The sequence below is a fragment of the Rissa tridactyla genome, chromosome 1 (genome assembly GCF_028500815.1).
Source record: "Rissa tridactyla isolate bRisTri1 chromosome 1, bRisTri1.patW.cur.20221130, whole genome shotgun sequence".
NCBI classification, from domain to species: domain Eukaryota; kingdom Metazoa; phylum Chordata; class Aves; order Charadriiformes; family Laridae; genus Rissa; species Rissa tridactyla.
This window is the reverse complement of record NC_071466.1, coordinates 7,448,179-7,473,095: the sequence shown is the minus strand read 5'-3', so window position 1 is coordinate 7,473,095 and position 24,917 is coordinate 7,448,179. Positions and strand designations below refer to the sequence as shown.

Genomic DNA, 24,917 nt, shown 5'->3' with positions numbered 1-24,917 from the left:
CTTTCCTTTCTGGCATGGGACCACTGAAGCACTTGTTCCTCTCTGTTTCACCTTTTCTCATAATCGTACACTGAAACTATATTTGGATTTGCTTGAACTGGACCAGTGTTTGAATAAGGTAGATGTCAGCTTCAGAGATATTTTTTTGAAGCTGTCACGTTTTACTTAAAGGATTCCCCCTCCTTTAGCTGTTTTCTGAATCTGCTTGGTCTTGTCCGAGACTTCATCCTTGTGTGTAAAATTGCTTTTGATCCAGGTTAAACAAAATCAGTTCTGGGTGCTCCAGGGGCTTTCTTAAATACAGGTTTCTCCTTCTCTGGTTTCCTCAATGCCTTCCTGGCTTTCAAATTTTCTTTCAACCATTTTATGCTTGCTGCTACTAACTGATAAGATTTGCCCTTGCTCTTGCAGTGATATCTTTTCAGAAAGTGTATTTAGGGAAGCACATATAGCTTTTAGTTAATGACTAGCTTTCTGTTCTCTCCTTAAAGAAGGAAAACCAGAAATAGTCTATACAGCTGTCACAACTCAAAACATTTGGTTGTGGTCAGGGGTACAGGGGAACAGAAGGATATTCTTCAAGGATATTGAATTGTAGCTACTTTTTCAACCGTCAGGCAGGAAAGACCCTTATCTTTGGAAAGCTGCATCTGTTTCTCTCCGCTGCACGCGGTGTCCATCACTGCAGGTAGAGTCTTTCCCCATATATGCATTTTTTTATTTTATTTTTAGCAGCTAGATCCTGGCCACTCTGCACAAGCAAAGCCTTTTTGTGTGTTTCAAATACACGTGCCTGTATCTAACAAATGCTGTGGCAGAGAAGTGGACAAACTCCCCTTTCAAAGGGCAAACTTCTTTAATAGCGAAGTCTGAAACCCTTCCATTGCACGTTCTGCGGGTTTCCTCAGAGTTGAACAGTTTGTATTGACCACATGGTGTCTGATTCTTCGGGAATTTCCTTTCAACGCACTGTGGTACAGGGGAAAAATAAAAGGCTGAAATATGTGGCTATGTTATTCTAGGCCGCTCCACTCTATCTCTGAAAAATTTTATACTTTACTTTCCGAAGGCAGTGTTTCTTGAAACAAGATCAACTCCATGGTGTAAAATGGTGATGGTGGTAGTTGTACGTTTTCAGTTTTCCACCATCCTAACTTCATTCAGGCTTTAAGATGTCTTAATTCTGATGTTTTTTCAGGGGATATATGTATGGATTTCAGTATGTGGGATCCAACATCATGAGAATGGAAATGAGGAGCTGAGAGAGCTGCTGCTAAGCATCATATTGCAATAGAAGCTCCACAATGTAGCGTACAGATCTCACGATTATTTAGGTGGAACCATATTTTTGGTGGAAAGGAATGTCTGCTGCCTGGCTAACAGTTGTGTCAGTAGATGTTAGAATAGAATCATAGAATCATTTAGGTTGGAAAAGACCCTTGGGATCATCGAGTTCAACCATCAACTCCACTCTACAAAGTTCTCCCTTACACCATATCCCCCAACACCACATCTAAACGAGTCTTAAACACCTCCAGGGATGGTGACTCCACCACCTCCCTGGGCAGCCTATTCCAGTGTCTGACCACTCTTTCTGGGAAGAATTTTTTCCTAATGTCCATCTGGGAAGAATTTTTTCCTAATGTCCAGCCTAAACCTACCCTGCTGCAGCTTGAACCTATTCCCTCTTGTTCTATCGCTAAGTACCTGTGAGAAGAGACCAGCACCAACCTCTCTACAGTGTCCTTTCAAGTAGTTGTAGAGAGTGATGAGGTCTCCCCTCAGCCTCCTCTTCCTCAAACTAAACAGTCCCAGCTCCTTCAGTTGCTCCTCATCAGATTTATTCTCCAGGCCCTTCACCAGCTTCGTTGCCCTCCTCTGCACTCGCTCCAGCACCTCGATGTCTCTCTCGTATTGAGGTGCCCAGAACTGGACACAATACTCAAGGTGTGGCCTCACCAGTGCTGAGTACAGGGGGACAATCACCCCCCTCCTTCTGCTGGTCACACTGAGATGTAACTCTGCATTTCAACGTCTTCTATATAGAAACAGCCTGTTGAGGCAGGAAAGAATACGTAGGCAGGGATTGTGCTACTCGGAGTACATCTGTATCACTGCTGGAAAATTAGCTAATCAGCTGGGGCTACATCATACACTGAAATAAATGCCTTTTTTCCTACAATCCATAAAGTTTCTGACAATGCTGCCAAATGGTTTGACCTGCTTAAAATTCGCTTTATCATGTGAAGAAACAGTTCCGAGTTTGTGCTGTTTCTAGGAATTTGTGTGACTATGTCTGATAAGGAAAAGCTCAGTATCTGGCCTTTGCAGCATGAAGAATTGCTGTTTTGATGCCTCTTGTGCGGAACGTGTGCTTTGGTCTCTTAAGAATGACATAAGGGTTTGTTTTGTTTTTTTTTTTTTGGTAACTTCCAGAAACTTGTTCACATATTCAAAAGTAGGGTTGCTTTGACCTTTTAAATGTGTTACAATGTGGATAAAGCACAGAGCTTTATCTCATGGTCTTGTACATCTGAATGGGCTCTCGGGTCTGAAGCTGCAGACTGGCAGTACTGTAAATTGCATCCTTTGGTATTTCTGTGCATAAAATTTGTGCAGTAATAGATTATAAAATTCAAGAAAACACACTCCGTGTCTAGAACAGAGTGATAGATCATTAACATCTTTAGAGGTGTTGCGGTAGGCCAGACTTGAACTTGCTGTTATTGCTGCCTTAAATTATTTCTACCTACCATACATAAAACTTTATGAAAACAGATTTAAAATACATTAAATACAAGATCATTTGTTATCCCACCACAAGTGCATGCTTTTAGTCAAGATGGAAAAAATTTTTGATTCTCAAATTAACATTCTTTCTTTGCCTTTAAGGATCACTCAGGTACCCTGAAGAATAGTCTTCTCCAGGTGGATCAGAACTGCGTTCGTAACTCTTACGATGTCTTCTCTTTGCTTAGGTAAGGTTTTTTGAGAATATTATTTGTAGCTGTTGTAACTTCTTTAGTATGGAAGGAGCCTTTCCAAATTAAAAAAAAAAACAAACAAACAAAAAACCAAAACAAAAACAGGCAAACAAAAAACAAAACCAACCAAACAAAAAAACCCCAAACAAACACTTTTTGGACTGGAATGTGCAAAGGAGATACTTAAGTAGTGCTGCTTTGCTGCTGGTAGCAAGGAGATGGGCCTCAACGTGTGTTCTTTGGTGGTCTCTAGGCTTCTGCCACGTGGACGTTTGAGCGCTCTGAACCAGAGCTGGCTGTGTAGCCCATGGACTTGCCTTGTGAATGTTGAAATCGTGGACCTTCTCTGTTAGAGGGCTTCTGCGGAAAGCCCCTGCTCTGTTCTCCTTAACAGAATTAAAATTTCTTTAAATAAATTAGAACAACGGAAAATAAACAACTTGCCAAAACTTGACGCTGTAGTTGAAACAAAACAGCTATACGCCTAAGTGTGTGTGTGTGTGTCTGAGTTGTGTTGTTTTTTATTTTATTTTTTTAATGTTGAGCCACTGAATTGAATTTACCTTTTGCATAGTTCTTCCTTGTAATCCAGAATAAAGACACTGCGTAGTCAGGACTCGGTTACTTCAACGCATGTATAGTATAAGGAAGGTATGGTAACTGCACTTTTGGGTGGTTACCTAGGTGTCTCTGGTGACAAAAAACATGAAATTCTAGTATGAAGGTAAACGAGAAGGCCTTTTCCAGATCTGCTTTAATTATAACTGTTCAAGAATGTTAGCTGTGGGGAAATCAATAAAGGTTTTAAACACTGTTGGTAGGTGGGTTTTGAGGAATTTGTATTCAAAAGGTGCTTTACAAGACAGGTTGATAACTTCAGTTCTGCAGTAATAGCAATAGATATGCTAGTAAAGAAAGTTTTGAAATGGAAATGTTTAATATGCTTTGAAAAGTCTTTAGAAAAATGCATTTGTGTTTTTATCAGTTGTGAAAGTTGAATGCACTTGACAGAGTTAACAGCAGGTGTCAGTGTTGCCTGTATGAAGTGTTAGCTCTGTATTTTGTAGTGAAGAAAGCGGGAGGAAAAGTTAGCTCTAGGTTGCTTATTCAGAAGTCTTTATTTTATAAGCTCTCTTAAAATTTAAATGCGCTGTTTCTTGATTCTGTAAAGCATATTTAAACTAAAAGCTGCTTATTAAATGTCTGTCTTCCGTACTTTTAGTGGAAAACAACCAGGGGGCGCGTTAGCAAGTTCTGGTTACATTCTGGCACAGTCCAGTCTTACGCTACCTAACATTAAATCTTTGTTAAACAGAGGGAAGAAAACATGTGCCGGTCATCCTGATTGCTTTGTTCATGCATCTTTTTCACGTTTCATTTGCATTTCTTTGTAGTACGAAGCACAGTCCAGAAAAAACACTCACTATTATACCAGCTGGTCATGAACTTGACCGACTGGAGCCCTGCCTAATCTGAGTTGTGGTCTTTCTTCTGAAAGTGTCTGTCTGTCATAAATCTGATGAAAAATGAAGATGTCAGCTTTGATAAAGCTCCCCTTGCTGGGTGCTCACCCATGCTGTTTTGAAACCTGATTACGGGAGCCGTGCACTTTGCTCGGTCTTGGGAAGGTGAGAGTCCACACGCTGTCTCTTACAGTTTCTAGGCTCTTGGGAATAGTTCCTGTTTAGCGTGGACTCAGAGCTAAGACATCTTCCTTTTTTTTTTTTTTGCCTTGTCCTAGAAGGAACAATTTTTTTCCCGTCTTTAGTACCAGCCCTGCTGCTGATTATATTTCAGTGGATTCTACATACCTATCAAGGAGTATATATTGCCTTGTCTAGTTCCAGCAGGAGTTAGAAGATCTAATTTGTGACCATACTTAGCTGCTATTTTTACCTGTTTCTTTCCTAGCTAGGAAAGCTCTTCAGGAACTGAGGCAAAATCCTCTGTGGAATATTGAATTCTTTTTCCTCCCTCTCACATTAACTCTGCTTTTTTACAGGTACACTTTCTCTACTGCTGCTTACCTTTGATATCTAGCTCAAAAAGACTAGTGATAGTGTTTATTTCTTTTAAAATCATCTCTAGTCTCTTTTTGTGAGGTGTCTTTTTTTTTCTTTTTTCCTTTTACCAAACAGTCTGCTTTGCCACCTCCTACAGGAGTCCAGCCTTGAGTAACTAGCCCGTGAACTCTTTCCAAAGATAGCTTTTGTGAGCGCATGTTCCACTTACAGCCAGAAGAGAGAGACGGGTATAATTTGAGTTGTGACTCATTTGACAGGACATGTACTTTGGGAGGAAATGAATCGCTGTCTGCCTGCTGCTGTCCATTGGCTATAAAGAGAATAGGCAGGTGTCTACACCATAAAGGTTTGCATCTGACCACATAAATCCCACATTTTGAAGACTTCCTCATGATATGATATTTGTCTGTAGTAAAAATTCACAAGCTGCGCATGGGGTTTCCTAATGTTTTCACGAGGCATGTGAATCTGAAGAACAGCTTGTCCTGGCTTGGTTTAAACCTCTCAAAAAGGGAAGCAAGTCCTGGGGATGGTGGTCTCTGCATCCCAGTTATTCTGATGGTACCGTGCTGCCAGGTGTGGCATAGCCACCATGATCAGCTCTGCAGTGTCAAAATCAAATTGAGAGAGAAGGTTCTAGTTCAACTCTTAACTCTTGGAAAAACTGCAAAATGAGAACTTATGTGGTTGACCTCTGTCTGCTGTCAAAACTGATTTTTTTTTTTTTTTTTTACTCCTCAGAAGAAGTTAAAAACTTCTAAACTTGTGAATAGGCCTTAATGAAAAGCACGTGCTTTGCTCCAATTATGTTGATTAAAAAAAAAAAAATAATTAGGATTGCCAGACTGTGTGAGCAGTAGAGAATTTTTTGAGTGTTGGATTAAAATAGTGCCTATGTGCTCTGATGCTTAACTACATGGATTTACAAGTTAATTAAGCATGAGGAAAAGTTTAAGTACCCAGACAGGGTACTTTACACAAGGAAGTTCTCAGCACCTCTGTAGCTCGTGAACCTTCTTGTTTTGGAGGGGACAAGATCCTCAGGCAAACATAGTGGTGCTAATTAGTTATTCATGCCATATGGAAATGACGAATGTTCTTCCAGCCATTTGTTTTAAAAAGGCTAACTAACAAAAATTAACCACCCCAACTGGAAAGCTAAAATTTTGAGGGTTTTTTGTCCCTTGGCCATATTGTCAGATTTCCTGAAAAGAGGTCACTTAAAGGCTTTCTAAATATTATGTAGCTGGTAATAATAGGTTATACAGTAACACGTTTCACCTTTCACATAACACTTAAAATGGGCCAAATACATCTGAGGTCATGTTCTGGACATGTCTCCATAACCAAACTCTCGGCACGTTTGCAGCACTAATGGGAATAGATTTTATATTTAGTATTCTCTTAGTTTTCTATCCTTCCTTTTCTTTAAACTTTGAAAAAATGGACCTTTCAATATTAAGTGGTGTTGGGAAGATGGGATATGCTGTCAATTACTAAAGAAAGAGCTTAAAATCCTGTATGATAAAATTTTATGTCAGTTCCTAAATACAAAAAAATAATATCTTGTATCCTACAACAGCTTTTCATGGTATTGTGACACTTAGAGCAATTGGCTGGCTAATAGCTTTTGTGCTTTTAAATATGTGAGCACCTGAAATCCTCCCAAATTCTGCCTGGAGACAAAAAGTGCTCTAAGAATTTGTGAAACCTGCCCCTTTGAAGTTTTGCTTCCTGTATTTTTATCTCTCCAGTCAAACCTGCTTTCTCTGTGGTTTAACTGTTCCATCAGCAGATGGGATGGTACATTTGTGCTATTTGGCCAGCTAGTTAATGCAAATTGAAATAATTTCGATTGTATTTTTGTTTTTTAAAAAATATATATTTTTTTTTAACAGTAAAAGTTGATACTTGTACAATTTGAGTGGTGGAGATGAGGACAAGACCAGCTCCAGGCAACTGCTGTAATATTGCTAATATCTAACCTGGCTGAAGTTGATTTAACTAATACTACTAGGTGTCAAAGGGCTTCCTCTGCTACTGCCATGTGTGCATCTGATCTAGTGGATTAAATCTCTAAATCTAGAGCAACTCCACAGACCACACAGGCTGCGCCTTCATCAAGCACAAGAAGTTCTTGCAGTTCTAGTGATAAGCAAATAAATCTGGATGCAGTGCCCTGGACAGGTAAATACGACTTTTCAAACCAGGTCGTAACACTAAGTGAACAATTTCCCTGTGTTCCACATCACAACAGCGATGGTTCGGTGACTTGAAATGGCCTAAGATTGCCAGGGACAAGACACTGCTTTGCAAAGGTCCAGAGCTTAACTTCTGAACCAGCAACTAAATACTACTTTCTAGGTTGGGGGCTCCAAAAAGCTTGCAGTGCACTCTTGAACACTGGACGTGTTGATGCATGACAAGTAGAAATATAAATTATTAGAAATTGTCTTAAGTCCTAGTGTCTTAAGTATGCCCGTCTTCTTCAGGTTTCATAATCTGTCATAGGCCAGGAGTACGCTTCAGGTGACAGGCTTTGTTTCAGGATTTGCAATTTGTAATCATAGAATTATAGAATGGTTTGGGTTGGAAGGGACCTTAAAGATCATCCAGTTCCAACCCCCTGCCCTGGGCAGGGACACCTCCCGCTCTAGACCAGGTTCCTCCAAGCCCCGTACAACGTGGCCTTGAACACCTCCAGGGATGGGACAGCCACAGCTTCTCTGGGCAACCTGGGCCAGGGGCTCACCACCCTCACAGCAAAGAATTTCTGCCTAATATCTCATCTCAATCTCCCCTCTTTCAGTGTAAAACCCTTCCCCCTCGTCCTATGGCTCCCCTCCCTCATCCAGAGTCCCTCCCCAGCTTTCCTGGAGCCCCTTGAGGGACTGGAAGGGGCTCCAAGGTCTCCGCGGAGCCTTCTCTTCTCCAGGCTGAAACCCCCAACTCTCTCAGCCCGTCCTCCCAGCAGAGGGGCTCCAGCCCTCCCAGCATCTCCGGGGCCTCCTCTGGCCCCGCTCCAGCAGCTCCGTGTCTCTCCTGTGCTGAGGCCCCAGAGCTGGAGGCAGCACTGCAGGGGGGTCTCCCCTGAGCGGAGCAGAGGGGCAGAATCCCCCCCCTCGCCCTGCTGCCCACGCTGCTGGGGATGCAGCCCAGGCTGCGGGGGGGTTTCTGGGTGGAGAGTGCATGTCTTATCACTGAAGAGATACTAAAGAATACAAATGTAGGTGGCATTTGTCTGCGATCTGAAACTTTGAGATTTTGGTAAAATTGACTATCTTAAGTAACCAAGACTGAAATGTGGGGTCGCAATATTGAATTGGCTTTTTTTAGCTCTACCTATCTTAGGGAAAAAGCTTTTTAATGAATACATTACTCGTGTGTTTAAATTCTTCCATCTTTATTAGCAGTCTTATTGAACGAATAGAGCGTCCACAAGTTGATCTCTGAAAGTAGAAATAGAGACAGAAGTGCGTGGTCAAAGTAAGCAGTTGTAGTGTTGAAAATCTCATGAGTAGCGCGGAGTAGTTTCTCTGAGACTACAGAGTCAGTGGAACTGCACACGTGAAATGTAGTAACTGCCTTTGGGTAGCTATTTTTAACACATGGAAATTATGCTAAACTTGAAGAGAGTTTATGGACTCTCTTTCATAAGCTCTTTGAGTGGGGAATGATGGAGTGAGCAAGGTCTTCATGGCCTTAAACTGCTTTGTGCTAAGGTGTATCTCAGGGGTACATTAACCTGGTTACAGCTATGGAGAAGTCCGAGACAAGTCAGCCTTGAACAATTCTGGAGCGTCCTGTCTTGACAGCCAATAGGTCAGTCAGACTTCGCTACTGTATAGTTGCTATAAGCAGCAATTCCAAACTTGAGGCTTCCAAACCTTTGGTGAGGTGAAAAGGAGGGAAAGCAGGAAGAAAACCTGCTACCAGTGACGCTCTAACTTTGCGGGGTTGTGCAGCATCTGCTAACAAGCCCAGAGGTGAACCACACAAAGCTGTACTGTCTTTGGAACGTTCCTTGAAGTTCCTCTACTTCCACCCTCATCTCCGTGAAAGATGTGAACCCAAAAGACTGGAATAGGTAGGATTCTGCCCCCAGCCTCTGCAGTTCTGACTGCATGGAAATAGAGAGTTGCTCTTTGCTACCCTATTCCTTTTAGGACGCTGGTAGGTGCGTATTTAGAGATAAGGAGAGGTATGAAAGACTTCTTCTCATTTTAAAATATGCACCGACAGTTAAGTCTTTTGTTTCTAGCTTTTTCCTTTGCTGTTCTTTCCTCAGAGAAGGATCCCAAGTCATAGCCGTGTCCAAAACCTTTGTAAATGCGGTAGTTATGGATGTTCATGCAGTAGGAACAGCGCCACGTCCTGTGAAGGTGGCGAGTGTGTGGCAGAAAGTCTCCCACTGATACCCTGATGCTTTTCCAGTGCCTTGTTCTAGCTTTTCCTGTGAGTATCTTAGCAATCAAATTGCTGGATCGTGTCACAGACTTTCCGACTTTAATGTTGCTGCTGCTGCTGCCATCGCCCTCTCCCAGCAGATGTGGAAATATGCAGTCTCAAGTGTGGAATGGGTAGCAGGGTTCTTCTTAGCCCGACTTGTAAAATCAGTAAGTTCCTCTGCTAAAACTTCCCTTTGCTAGTGATAAGTGTCGTTGTTTTTCTGTGATGGCCAGGCTTGATGTTTCTAACTGGGAAAGATTTCCACCTGGAAGACTTGGCTCTCCATACTGTATAGGCAGCCAAGACAAGGCAGGCATCCCCTTGGCTTTGGACATGAAAACCCAGGTGGCCTAAGGCCAGGATAAATAAATATGAACTGTAATCGGACCTCTTGAGTGCCTCTGTGTACTTCAGTAAGCAGTACTGAAATGGATGAGCGGTATAACAAGTGTCATCTCTCTTGGCCTAAAAACCACGTGGGTTGGAATTGTGAGGTAGTGTCTTCCTGGGAAGCAACGATGGAGAATGGAAACTGGGATCTGAATTTTTCTTTTTTTGAGATGTTCCTTAGAGATTTTGATCTATGGAATCAAACTTTCAGACAAATCTGTTCCCAGGCATTGAACTTGTGTGGTGCTAAGCTATATGGAAACTGATGCTAATCAATCATCAGAGGAATCAATTTACAAACCTGACTTTTGCCAAAATCTGTAGAAGAGAGGGGCATGGGTCATAGCAAGTTGAAACAGTCCATGAAGCATGAGAGAGGTGGGGTTTTTTGTATGTTAACTTAGCTGCAGGGTTAGTAGTCTTCTGCTGCTACTCTTATCTTTGGCTTTCCTAATATGCCATATGGAATAAAACACCGCTACAGTGGCAGTTTTTTAGCGTAAGTGTGATAGGCATGTTGCTCGTTCTTGATCAGATTTGGTTTCAGAGCACTGTTAAGAGAGCAATTACACAGAACTGTGCAGAACTTCAAAAATAGCGTTCTTCTTTATTTGTGACGGCATGTAAAAGCCCATATCAGTGAAGCAATATTCAATTAGATTAGAAGTCATGACCCACTCCTTCTCGTATTTCTGGCTTTATTAGATTTGATGAAAAACAGAGCGTGTCACTTAACTAAATGACTTTCTAACAGTTACCTGCAAGTGTTTAAGAAGGAGGATTTTGTGAGCAATGGCATTGGTGCTCCTGTTTATTTTTGTTAGGACTTTGTCCTGGATATGGTTATAAGAACGATACAGCTAATTGCTTTATCTTTCAGCCTGGGCAAAGATTATAGTGAACGTGGAACAGTGAGTTGAGTAGGACTAGAGCAGTGATGGTCCCCCTGTACTGGGCACTGGTGAGGCCCCACCTCAAGTGCTGTGTCCAGTTTGGGCCCCTCACCACAAAAAAGCCATTGAGGTGCTGGAGCGTGTCCAGAGAAGGGCACCGGAGCTGGTGAGGGGTCTGGAGCACAAGTCTGGTGAGGAGCGGCTGAGGGAGCTGGGGGTGTTCAGCCTGGAGAAAAGGAGGCTGAGGGGAGACCTTCTCGCTCTCTACAACTCCCTGAAATGAGGGGGTAGCCAGGGGGGGTCGGGCTCTTCTCCCAAGGAGCGGGCAATGGGACAAGAGGAAACAGCCTCAAGTTGTGCCAGGGGAGGTTTAGGATGGATATTAGGAGAAATTTCTTGCCTGAAAGGGTTGTCAAGCATTGGAACGTGCTGCCCAGGGCAGTGGTGGAGTCACAATCCCTGGAGGGATTTAAAAGATAGACAGGCATGGTGCTTAGGGATATGGTTTAGTGATGGTTTTTTTCAGTGTTAGGTTGATGGTTGGACTCGATGATCTGAAAGGTCCCTTCCAACCTAGGCAATTCTATGAGAATTCCAAGCAGGGCAGGGTGGGGAAGGTATATATGACTGAGAAGCTGCGGAATACTCCTGTGAGCCTTAATGACCAGCCTTTTGCCTGGTGGGAGATCTCTCTTCTCTACTTCAACTGCAGAATTGCACCTTCCCTTGGAAGTAAACTTTGATTTGAGTTTGGGGATGGCTTCCAGGAAAAAGTGCAGTGGTGTGCAGCTCGAAAAAATGAGTCACCTGAATATTGACTGATGTTTCTCCTCCTCCTCCCTCCGGTGGGTAAGACTCAGTTGTCACAAACACCTTATCGGTTGTGTGGACTGCCAGTGGAAGAACATAATCAACTTGAGAGCAGCGGTTTCCCTTTTTGGGTGGAGCCTGTAACCCATTCAACCCGAATTTATGCATCTCCCTTTTCACTTGTGTGGTGAGCTCCAGTCTTAGCCTCGCTCACTGTCTCAGAGCAAGAATTGAATCTTAAGATCTGTTGGCAAGTTACACGTCAGCAAAAGGCTGTTGGATTATACCAGTGTCACTGTCCTGGTAGGAGTCACCTTTACATATTTATGCCCTTCAGAAATTCGTATTTGCATATAACTTACCTTTCTGCTATATACAACATCTTGAATGTGATTGTGTCGGTTGTCCTGGCGGCAAGGTTTCTGTAATCACAAACTGGTAAGCACCAGTATAAAGAACAAAAAGAAATATCCTTTTTTATTTGCCACGAATATGTTTGTTCTTCGAATAAAAAAAATCAAGCCATAAATCCCTTGCCATGCATCACAGTCAAATCTTTGAATTGGAGTTGTCCCTGGCCAGGGCAGGGGGTTGGAGTTAGATGATCTTTAAGGTTCCTTCCAACCTAAACCATTCTATGAATAAGGGGACTAGAGACATCTCAGGTTTTGTGACTTAATTTCCGGAAAAAAATTGTTTGTGCTTCACATCAAGACTCTCTTCTGTTGATGCCCTGTGAAGGTGACCTATATACTAGCTGGCTTCTTTAAATGCTCCTCATGCTGGAGGCCAGGACCTCCCCTGCTGCCAGTCTGATAGACCTGTTGGGTTTTTTTTTTCCCCACTTGCAAATAGCTCGAAGCATCCAGTGTTGCAGTGTCCGCATGGACTTGATTATTCAAAAACGTAATTTGTGTGTTATAAGACTCAAATTAAAACTGTTTGAAAGAATGATGGAAAGTGTCTGTGCTTCAACAGCACTGTCCTGTTTGAGTTTCTTACAGCGCTGGCTCTGGTAGAGGTTTAATGCCATAAATGAACAAGTCAGACTTGCATTTCATTCTTTTCTTACTCCCTACTGTCTTCTCTCGCCCTACATCTGCTTTTGACAAATTGTAGGTATAGGTTTCTGAGGAAATTGGGAAAGGGAGTATATGATTATAAATTAGAAAAATTTTTCTTGTGGGAAAGCAGATGTAGCAAATGATGGTTTAAGGGGCTATGTAAAATATATGTTATAGCTGGCTGGCACTCTCCATAATCTAATTTCTGGACTGTTGTAAGGTAGTGTGCATTCCATTTTTTTTTGGAATTTAATAGGAAAGTCTTGGATTATTTTTTCTTTAATAATAGGTTTGGGTATTTTACTTCCAGGATCCTACATCTCACTTATTGCCAGAAGTGTTCTGTTCTGTTTTCTAAATCCCTGGTAGTAATTCTTAGTTTAAATTTAGTCTCATTGTAAACTAAGGTTGTTCTGGCAAATAAGACTGTAGGCATTTATTTCTCTTGTGAGAAGTAGCTGTATTATTTGACTGCTGTAATCAATTGATGTATTTATGGCTTAAAATTCCGTACATGAAAAATCCAGATGTGTCTGATAGAAGCGAATAGATATTTGGAGTGTATGATAGAACTACAAAATCGTGTATCAAATGTCTAATAAAGCTGAGACTCTTTCATTAATGTAAATATAAGCATATGTTAGCTTAATAGGCACAACTGTCACTACACTCCAGCTTTCAGGTTTTTTTAAAGATTGCAGCCAGGAATGAACTTGCTGTATAAACTACTAAATCACTAGACTAATTCATGACCAAGAGGGATACCTCAGTTGCAGGATACTGCAGCGTGTCTTAAAGGAAAGAGCTTCAGCTGAACCTTCAAACATCGCCTCAAACGTACTGCACGCTGAAAGAGAGCAAATACATTGTTACAGCACGTTCCCCTAGTGTGAAGTCAAGTTATGTTGGACGTCTGGATTGTGTGGTCTTGGGGAAGTGAGGAAAACCGCTTGATCTTGCAGACAAGGCAAGGATGTTATGGCAAAGAAATCATGTCGTGGTGAAGAAGACAAAAACTTGGCAACCTTTTTTTCCCTCCAAGTCAGTACCCAGGTGGACTTGATCAATAGGACATAGTATGCTAGAATTGTTTCAAATCTCACAGCCAAGATAGAAGGTAGGGCTTTTTGGGGGGATAGAGGGAACAAATTTATGTCAGACTAGAAAAGCCTTGAAGAGACAACCCAAATATCCCATATTTCAGCAACTTGGGAACTATCAATTGAAGAGAAGAGATGTTGAAATTTTCCCTGCTGGCTCTTTGTAGATTGATTAGGGATGCAGCTTTTAGTGGTCTTTGCTTACCGTACATGGCTAATTTTTTTTGTATCTGTCCCATTGTCTCTTAAACTTCCAAAGGAAGGGAAAGTATTTTGTTTCCTCTTAGTCTCCCTCATCTCAGAAAGCAGGTGATATGGGAATGGAAGTAGAACAGCACCTTTGTGGATCTCCACCTCCAAACTATATTAGGGCGGTAAGGAATTTTAATGTCTGTTTTGCTTTCCAGTTCTTTCCCAGGCAGCAGCGTGGAACTCACCTGATGCTGGACAATTGCACGGCAGCTCTCAGGGCCCCAAGCAACAGCAGTAAATCTGTCACGCTTAACGTTCGTATTACTCCACTGTTGGCTGACAATGGCTGTGAGCTGCTGCAGAGACACCAGAGCAGCCTGCAGACACAGGATGACGACACTGTTGGCTAAATTATCTCTTTAAAAAGGTTTGAGTTTCTGCTGTAACTGGCTTGGCTTTCCTGACTGCCGAAGGAAATTTGGTAGCAGGCCAGTGGCCTCTTGAAGCCCTGAATTAGCTCTTAAAGTGCTATAGAAGTGCTAATTTTAATAATAAATCATAAAAAAAAAAAAACCTTCTTGAACAATCTAGGAGGAATCCTATGTTGGCTGATAGAACATAGATTATGGCATCAGTTGGCTCATCGCTGTCAATTACTAAACTCAGCCGGATTGTACTCAAAGCACAAATTGTGCTAACTTTAGGCTGTGGCATTGTACTTGCATTCAGACTAGAAATGGAAACAATATGAGGTCAATTAATGTTGAAATTTCTCTCCATTCGTTATACATAAATTTTAGTCCAGATTTATGGCCCGAACTTGCTGATCTCCATTCATCGGTGCAATCATAATTGCCTCCACCAAAGTCTGTCTTCTGTGGGCAGAAATGATGGACAAAATTTCAGTGCTGATGTTATTATGGCTTAGTTTGGACTCCTGTTGTTGGATGGCCAAAGATTTCCATGTGGGTGCTGTGGGGGCTTTTTTGGCTGGGGACAGGAGATTTCTGTTGATAGTTGCTGCTTTTTGTGACATGAAGTCCCTAAAATTTTAATCTTGGAAGGCTTAACTTCGGCTGTGGTCATGATATTACTGTTACCATTTTAAACTTCTCGGAACAACAGTGAACATACTGGGATTGCAAGAAAGAAAAGTTACTGATACTGGTTAACTCAATGTAAGTGACACTATTTGGCATCAAGGCAGCCAAGTTTAACTGTGGGGTGTTTTTATGTTGTAAGAAAGGCCTGAATGATGTTTAGCTTAAAAAGAAAACCATTTCTTATTTAAAATAGACTTGATGGTTGAATTGTTCTGTGTGTCAGTCTTTATAGGTTAGGAATATACCTTTAGATATAGAGTCACCAAATTGAAGTATCCTAAGGTATGTACTGGTTTGAGAAGTCATCCCGAATAGACGTTTGTTCCTTATACTTGGGCACGGGCAGAAGAACTTGAAGCCGTTATAAAATTTGGAGGTTGTTAGCTGAGGATCGCTGTGAGGAATGACGTGGCGAATCGTCATTAATGATTTATCAGTTTCATAAACGCTTTTTCAAAGAGTAAACCACTTTTCAGCAGCCAGATTTTGCAACCTGCATGGTGTGATGTGAAGACTTGTAGAATTTCTTTCTTAATCACATACCAGACTAAATTAAAAATGTTCTTCCAGTATAAAATTAGATGAAGGGGAGGGAAAGGGAAGTGTCACTCAGTTATTACTCTTTACCTGTAAGTTTTAGCTTTGGGTAAGGCTTTCTTATGTCTGGAAAGAAAATGTTCCAGACTCTTGGAAGGAAGCAGGCTGGAAACTATTGAAGTAGGAAACTTAGACCGTGCTGTATAATGTGACAGCAGAGCTCCGAAAGACGTTCAGGATGGTCAGCAAACCTTGGCTTTGACCTGCGTAACCCTATGTTACATAGCTAACAGCCTCAAGATGCATTTGGGAAGGTGGGTGCTATAAGTAGTAGTTCCCAGTAGGAAATAAGTGTTTCCAGGAGGTCTCAGAACTCCATTAGGGATGTGAGACCAAGCACTTGGGTGACCTGGTGCTGTTGGCCTCAGCAGTTTTACCTCTGGCAATAGCCAGCAGAGCCATGCTATGTGAGATGTGATTTGGATGGGGTACAGCTACCCCTAAAAAGCTCTTGGGCTGCTCGTGGTATGAGCAATCCAAGAAGCTCTAAAGAAACCAAAGGAATCACTTAGATTTTTGTTTCAAATCATACTGTTACAGAGAGTGGTGTTTAGGAGAAGTGATAGTGTGAAGGAACTGAAGGTGTCTGATGACTTAAATGTATTCACTTAAAGTAACGCCATGTAAAAGTCCTAAATCACAATAACCTTGTTTAATATTACTAGCACTGCTTGCTCTCTGTTGTCCGTGTATAATCTCCTCTTCCTGTATCTGTTTGCTGCGCCAGGTGCCTTGGGCACTGTCCTCGCACTGATTGACCAATATGTAATATGTGCTGATGAGTTCAGATGGGATGATGGTGTGAGGAGTAATGCTTTGTGGTTGCTCATATTTGAAGGATGTAGCCTGGTTATCTTGGTCTAGCTGCCTACAGACCATTATAGAATCATATAATGGTTTGGGTTGGAACGGACTTTAAAGATCATCTTATTCCAACCCCCTTGCCCTGGGCAGGGACACCTCCCACTAGACCAGGTTGCTCCCAGCCACATACAGCCTGGTCTTGAACCCCTCCAGGGATGGGACAGCCACAGCTTCTCTGGACAACCTGTTCCAGTGCCTCACCATCCTCACAGTAAAGAATTTCTTCCTAATATCTAATTTAAATCTTCCTCTTTCAGTTTAAAACCATTACCCCTTGTCCTATCATTACACTCCCTAACAAAGAGTCCTTCCCCATCCTTCCTGTAGGCCCCCTTTAAGTACTGGGAGGCCGCTATAAGGTCTCCCTGGAGCCTTCTCTTCTCCAGGCTGAACATCCCCAACTCTCTCAGCCTGTCCTCGCAGCAGAGGGGCTCCAGCCCTCGGATCATCTTCGTGGCCCTCCAATGGACCTGTTCCAACAGATCCATGTCTTTCTTGTGCTGAGGACTCCAGAGCTGCATGCAGTACTCCATTAAAGCTCATCAGCCAAGAACTTCAAATAGCAATGCCTCAATTGCTTATAAATCTGGAAGAGTTTAGAGAATGTGAAAGGAAAGGAGCCGAGTAGCCTCTTCGATGTGCTCTAGTGCTTTGGTCCCTGGCTCACAGCAAATTCATAGCCTTACTTCAGTAAAATTAGGCATTCCCATGAAGAGGCAGAGGTTTTTTAATTCTGGCAAAGCAGAGATGCTCATTAAAGCGTGCATTGGGCTTGGTCTTTCCATTATGTTTGCCTGGCAAAGCTCTAATGTCATACGGTAGGTTTTGATCATAGTTTTGCTGTTCCAACTAGACCTCAGTTGAGTGAGGTGTTCCACCCAGCAGCACGGCTGCCTGAAGAATGTCCTTACACAAGAAAAAGCTGTTAGTAGTGAAACTATGAATGGGAAAAGGAAGCCTGAGTTTGCCCACTTTAAGACATAGTGTATGACTGCAGACCAACTGTGATGATTTTTCTGATAAATGTGTTAAATCCTACTCCATGTTAATTCTAAGATAGACGTTAATAGACCTGTTTTTGCCATTGCTTTCCTCTGCCTTTTTTTTCTCCCTCCCCAATGAACATGGCAAATAATCAGTTTTTCCTCTTCACCCTGAAGCCAGGGCGAATGATCAGAAACACATCAGCATCTTTTTTTTTTTTTTCCTACCCACTTCAAACTCAATTCGTCTAAGAAACCCATACTTTTGTTACAGAAGGGCCCATGGCATGTTTGGGGATACTGAAGGGTGGTTCATGCTCTTGACCTGGGTAGCTGTGTGTTATCTGAAGGTTACTTGCACTTTTTAAAAGCTGGCCTGCATTAACAATGCTCCTGGTAACTGTCGTGTATGTATCTGTCTTGATGTTAACTGTGTTATGACTTAATTGTTACATGAGATCCCTATAATTACCTGCTCTCTCACCTACAGCTTTGCCTTATCGACATCTATTGAATTTAACAAATGAAGAGGACAAGTTGGTACTTGATTGAATTTAGAGACTTGCTTGTTTGCTTTGGGTGCTCATTTATAACTTGTGCAAGTTATGATTCCTCTCCTAACGTTTTGTTTCATTTCACAACAGAAACTGAAAATCTGATTCCATATTATCTCTGCTGGTTTTGAGACGGTTGCTGCATTCATTGTTAGGACACGTGTGGGGAACCCTTAGTACAGCTGTAACTTCTCTTCTCCTTACAGGCTTCACAGAGCCCAGTGTGCAATTAAACAGACTCAGGTAACTGTTCAGAAGATAGGAAGGGAGATTGAAGAAAAGCTGAGATGTACATCTACAAGCAACGAACTGGTAAGTTGGATTATTTAAAACCGTATTCTACAGGTTTGCTGAAGCATCTGGCTGATGTCTTGACCATAAGCTTGTTTGTTTTTTTTAACACTTGAACTTGAAATCTTTATTTAAACCTGTTATTTCAAATGGGAGCTCATCTCAGAAGCGTAATGGATTTTAAATTTGTGTGTCTTACTGGGGTTGATTTCTTACCCTTTTTTAGCCTTTATTTTGTATAATTGCTTTTACACTGTAAAAGCATAAACATTGCACAGTGCATGAAAGAGGTTTATCAGGAAAACCAAACTTTTAATGATTTAGATAAATCTTGACAGGAACCTGAGGTGGATTTAGTGGGGTGAACCTGCTGGCTGTATCTTCTTGCTCCTTGCTCCCTTTGGGTGAACAGAATTAGTGCGAAAGCTGTCACTCAAATGACGCATCCGTTTTAAGCAGGAATTGTATTAGATCTTTCAATAGCTTTTGACAGTTTGTTTTGCCTGTCCTCTTACACTTTTTTGGAAAGGGGATCAGTGCTAATTTCTACTTTCTGGCCAGAAAGGCTGAGCTCAGTTCAAAGCAGTGAATTGACAGAACAAGAGTGGCCTGTGGTGACTTCGGTACATTGGTAATGGCACCTGTCTGCTATAGGAAAGGACAAACTTGTGGTGTTACTTTATTCCTTTAAGGTAGATTCCTGCACTGGGAGTACTCAGCTAATTTCCAGACGTGCCAAACTGTTTAAGGGTTTGAAAAATGGAAATATGGGAGTTTCTTTACCCACCCTAATTACAGACAAAGGAGCAAAGTCGTCAGCTCCCTTACAGGGTGTCCTGGGTTGAGCGACACAGGATTGATTTCTCTTCTAATGCTGGGGAAAACTGTATTAGAAGACTCTAGTGTCTGAATTTGGGAAAATATTTACTTTATAGTCAGCTAGGTTACATGGGATTCAAGGTCTTAACATTTTTGAGCCTTGCCAGGTGCAGGGGGTGAGGCGCAGCAAGGCCTGGGCTTTTGACCCGGACTGGCCAACAAGATTATTTCATACCATGAAGGTCACATTCAATATAAATTAGGAAGTTTGCTGTGTAGTTCGACTCTCCCTTGATGGCTGTGGTCCAGAGAACTCCTTGCCCTGGTGCTGGACCCCTGAGCCGTTCCCTTCCTCCTGAAGCCGCAGCGCTCGCAGTGTCCCACACTGGCTGTCCCTGCTGGGAGTGCACAGCTTCCTGCTGAGAGAATGGGCTGACGATAATTCTTGTATATTTTGTATTAGTATCAGGATCAATACTGGTTCTTTGTTGTTATTGTTAGTTATTTAGTCTTATCCTATTAAAACTATTTATATTTCAACCCCTCGTGATTCCTTGTTTTCCCCGGTTCCCCTTTCTGGGTGGGGAGGGGTCATCGGGTGATAGAATAATTGTCTGAATGACAATAAATTGTTATGGGTTTTCTAAAACCATAACAAATGGCGATATAACATCTCCTACGAGTGACTCCAACCCAGAGCTGCTTTGACTTCTGCTGGTATCTTGGCTGTTAGAAGGTTTTTTTCCAGTTATGGATATCCTTGTCCCTCTATGCAAAGGTTTTTTCCTTTATGTGTGAGCAAAACTCCATGAAGAACACCAAAAAGGCAATGATCGTACACGTGATGCAACTTCTTAGCGACCATTGTCTGTGGTATAAGGAAACGATTACTTATTTTTCTTTTAATAGTAGAAACTGTTCTTGGCCTTCCATTCCACTTTATAAATGTGTGAACTATGGTTTCATTCCTTAATATTGAGTCATGTTTCCTGCTGGAGTCTTGAACCAGAAGGCTGAGCATACATGCGTAAATGAAGCGAATATGAAGTGGAGGGAAGAGTTCAACAAGAGCTTTTTTTCAGGCAGCTGGTGTTGAAGTAACATTATCTCCATTAACCGCTTGAAAAAGTGAAAGCTGGCCGAGGTACACAAAGTGGTGGTGTCTCGTAGAACTTAGACAAGAGTCGCTCATGAGTACCTCTGACTGCCCCTTCAGGTTTTGAACTCTTGTCAGGGATGTAGTTGGACTGAAGGGATGTAACTTCTCTTTACCATTTTGAATCTGTCTCCAGTTATTCTCAACAAGTATCTATTCAACATGGCAGATATTCATTTAAAAAAAACCAAAAAACCCAAAAAAACCCACCCCAAAACAAAAAAAAAAACCACCAAAAAAACCCAAAACGACAAAAAACCGCAAACCACCACCACCAAAACCCATTATTTATAATAGAAAATTCTGCTTCACTACACACATGGCAGCACGATTTCTTGGTGGAGACAGTGCGTCAAAAAACCAGATTCTTTTTAAACACGGGAATAGATTTAGAGGCGGTAAAGGACAAATCCTAAAACTTTATCTGAAGGATCCCTTCTTTAATAATTGTGCATAATGATGTAATCTGCTTCCTGCTATGTGTTTTCTATCCTTTTTTTTCCTCATCACCCTAAAGCTGGGAATGGGATCTAATAGTGCAGCTCAGACCTTTCCAACCTTTTTTCAGGTTCAATTCAGTAGAGACTTAGAATCATAGAATTGTTAGGGTTGGAAGGGAGCTTAAAGATTATCCAGTTCCAACCCCCCTGCCATGGACAGGGACACCTCCCACTAGATCAGGTTGCTCAGAGCCCCATCCAGCCTGGCCTTAAAAACTTCCAGGCATGGGGCTTCCACCACCTCTCTGGGCAACCTGTTCCAGTGTCTCACCACCCTCATGGTGAAGAAATTCTTTTTAACGTCCAGTCTGAATTGTCCCATCTCTAGTTTTAATCTATTCCCTCTAGTCCTACCATTACCCAACATCCTAAAAAGTCCCCCACCAGCTTTCTTGTAGGCCCCCTTAAGATACTGGTAGGCCACTATAAGGTCTCCTTGGAGCCTTCTTTTCTCCAGACTTTTCTACAGACTTCTCATTGCTCATCTTCCCTCTTGTTGCTGAAGCCTTTGCCAGGCACCGAATGCTCGTCGTGCTGCTCAGTTAGTCTCTGTGTACTTGTCCTGCGGAAGCTTCCTCCCACCTCTCCTTCCTCTCTGAATTTCTGCCCTGGGCCAGGCTGCATCACTGAACAGAGGAGATGCATCCCACAGGAGGAACAAGCGCTGTGGGACACAGATGAGCTTCTCCTCCTCCAAAGCAGCAAAATGATTAGGGTCTTTGGTAATCTATTGCTTGTGGTAATCTAAGAGCTCAGCCTTTCGTTTGGCAGGCACTAATCTTGCCCTGTTTTTCCCTTCCTTTCCATCATCCTTTTTGTGGAACTGTTTGTGTGCAGAAAAACTTACTATTTTTTTTTTAAATCTGTTTTCCTTCCACTAGAAAAAGGAGAGTGAATGTTTACAGTTGAAGATCCTGGTGCTACGTAATGAACTGGAGAGGCAGAAGAAGGCCCTTGGTCAAGAAGTAGCCTTGTTGCATAAGGAGAAAAATACTTTGCATGACAGAGGTACGCGTAGAATCGTTACTGCTTCTATTGCAGATATTCATAATCTGCTGATCAGAAGAGTAGTAGCCTTAGCTGTTATCATGGGGACCAAAATGAAGGTGATGTTTTGTTTTCGGTCTGGCTCTAATGTTTGTGCTTTTCTTTATCTGAAGCGTGCGGGCAGATATAATCCCTTCACCATCTGTTACGCTGCATTCTGGACAGCAGTTTCTGGTATCCTGTCTCTAAGTAACTTCTCTACTATGACACCTCTCTAAAGCAATCTTAAATCTGTGCTTAATTAACATTTTATGAGAAAATCAGAAGAGCTGCACTGTAATGCAGTAAACAGTGTTTTGATGCAGGCACGTCATAATGTCAGGAGGGATGTTGTTATACCTGTGATTAGGATCTAATTTTAAGCGTTAGAAGACAAAAATCCCTCTTAGTAGCTTATTACATACGTGAAAGGTGAAATTCTCAGTCGTCTTGGTATTTTGTTTTAGTGGCGAAGTGTCCTATAGTGAAATGCTGTATCACTGTCTCTTTGGAGCTCAACAGCAACCAAGCTACAGGGATATTTGATTGTTGCAGGACTTTTCATTTTTCTTTATTTTTTCTTTAATACCTAGTTGAGTCTAAAATAATCACTGCTAAATGATTTAGTGGTTAATCACTAGTGAAAATGAAAATATTTTTTTGCCATTTACTGAATTCTGGTTTTGCAAGTATTAAGATGCCTTAACTGATTTATTCCACCACTGTGGACATGAGGGGAACAGCTATTAAAGGAGAAGGAGGTTTTATTGGTTGTATTTGGCTGGTGAATAGTGTATAGTGTATCTGGTGCATGAAGACTTGTGTTCCTCCTGCGCTGTCATTCCCCAGTTTGGCAGTATAATGTGGAAAATGGGCATCTAAGAGTAAATGGAGGATTATTGGCAACATTAGTGTCAGTATCTACTTTTAAAAGTTCAGATAACTAAGAAAATTTATACTAATTTTTTTCCTGATTCCTCACGTTGTTTAGAAAATGCGTTTGAGACTGAATACCAGAAACTTCAAGAGCATAACGAATCCCTGCATGAATTAAGAAAGGAATGCACTGCTAAGAGGTAAAAAGACCTATGCTTTTTCTGCATCTGGAAAGGAAATAACAGGCTTGGGAGTAGGCTGTTTGAAGTGGGACTCCTGGCACCAAATCCTTCCTAATGTCACCCCAAAACTTCTTTTATGACATCTTTGCTCCAATTTGTAGATATCTAAAGTGAAAATTAAGAGTGGCAAGTCTAGAAGATAAGAAAATAGATACTTGGTGGCAGGTGTAGAGAGTGATAGGGCTTTTAATTCTGTTTTGGTGAAACACAGCTTTGTAATACTTAATTGTCATTGTCAAAATATGCCTATAATACGAGGTATAACTGAAAACAAAAAGTTAGCTTGTCTTCTTGTGGAATTACCTAGCTTTTTGAGGGAGGGGAGGTGATACTTGGGAAGATGTAGAAGGAATACAATGGCTTGCTACCTTTACTTAAAGCTTTGGAAGAAACTAATGGTTTTGGGATCTCTTTCCCCAAAGAGAACTGTTTTTGAAGACAAACGCCCAGCAGACTATTCGATGCAAGCAGTTGCTATCGGAGCTATCCTATATCTACCCTATTGATCTGGTACGTTTTTAACATTCTAAAACTCTGCTTGATGTGAAATGAACTTCCTATTTATTACACTGCGAGTAAATCTCGTGTTTTATTCGTGATGAATCTTGCTCTTTGCTCATGTTGTTTTTTCCAGCTTTTTCTTGGTTTTGGTCCTTAGATTGGAAACCTTCTGGGGAGAGAACGTATGCCAGCAGTAAATAGTCTCCGCTATAAAAGTAGAATGGCTGTAGCTGTAACTTAATGGATACCTTCCATTTTGTTTACAATTATATAAAGTAACCCTGACAGTAGGCTAGCTGAACTTTAATGGAATGCACATAAACAGATGTCAAAATATTGAGCTCCAAAACCTTTTATATAATGAATTGATTAAGATGAAGTTATTCCTACTTTAAAAAGGTTGCATTTATTTCTGAATTGAGATGTGGATTAAAACACTATGTCAAAGTCAGTCTGGGTTTCATTAAATATTTAGCTTTTTCTTTACAAAAATGCATTGTTGTCACTGGATTTTGTGCAGGTTTCTGTGTTCTGGATGTTATTGTTCCATTCTCACTTTCCATTGTTGATTTTTAAACTTACAGAATGATCAAAAGGATTACTTTGTTTGTGGAGTCAAGCTTCCTAATTCTGAAGACTTTCAAGGTAGCTGGATACTCTTAATTTAGTTGTTACAGTTGACACTGTTTCTAAACGTCCTAAAATTAAGTAAAATGATAGCAATAGCTTAGGATCCAAATTTCTGAGTGGAAAGGTCTAGACTACAAGAAAACTTACACAATCATTATTTATTTCTATTTCCTAGTTAGTACAAAGGAAGTTACTGTTGACTTTTAGAAAAGTACCTCTGTGTTCTATGACTCAGTACTGAAGCTCTGGCAGAGGTTACCCAGGGAGGCTGTGGATTCTGCATCCTTGGGGATGCTCAAAACCCAACCGGACACAGTCCTGGGCAACCTGCTGTAGCTGACCCTGCTCTGAGCAGGGGGCTTGGACTACGCAATTTCCAGAGGTGCCTTCCAAACTTAGTGATTCTGGAAAATATTTGTGTCTGAAATTCCATTGTGGCTATTTTCAGTCCATAAATCTTGATGGGGCAATATGCACAAATCCCCTTTCAGTTTGCTGTAGTTGCCGGTGAACTTGCCAAATAAATATCTTGTTTAAGTAAGACTTTAAAGCTGCCTGACAATATGGAGTATCTTACAAGTCAGCTTCTACTTTAACTGTCTACAGTCAACCTATTGCAGAAGCAAATATATAATATGCCTGTCTGACACTGTTGTACAGGTAACTGCATGCTTTCATCTACAAATGTTTGACATTAATTGGAACTTCATTAAAATCCTCGTGAGTTGCTTGCTCACTCTGCAAGGCATGCAGTTTCTTGGGCAGAAACCTCAATCAATTGTCTAACTCTGTAAAACTATCCTGTAGGAATTAACTTGTGCTAACAACATGTATATTGGATGCTAGAATAATGGAGGGACAATCTTTAA

The 24,917-nt window shown here is 41.5% G+C and overlaps 1 protein-coding gene across 3 annotated transcripts in view; it reads left to right on the top strand.

Annotated features, from left to right (window-relative positions):
• UVRAG (UV radiation resistance associated) overlaps positions 1-24,917 on the top strand; it is a 108,909-nt gene that overhangs the window by 28,092 nt on the left and 55,900 nt on the right. For all 3 annotated transcript variants that reach the window (XM_054207628.1, XM_054207715.1, XM_054207637.1), the window contains exons 6-11: positions 2,893-2,978; positions 18,214-18,319; positions 21,655-21,781; positions 22,791-22,875; positions 23,340-23,427; positions 24,003-24,063. In XM_054207628.1, the coding sequence (XP_054063603.1) occupies positions 2,893-2,978; positions 18,214-18,319; positions 21,655-21,781; positions 22,791-22,875; positions 23,340-23,427; positions 24,003-24,063 (553 nt within the window). The remainder of the gene's footprint in view (positions 1-2,892; positions 2,979-18,213; positions 18,320-21,654; positions 21,782-22,790; positions 22,876-23,339; positions 23,428-24,002; positions 24,064-24,917) is intronic.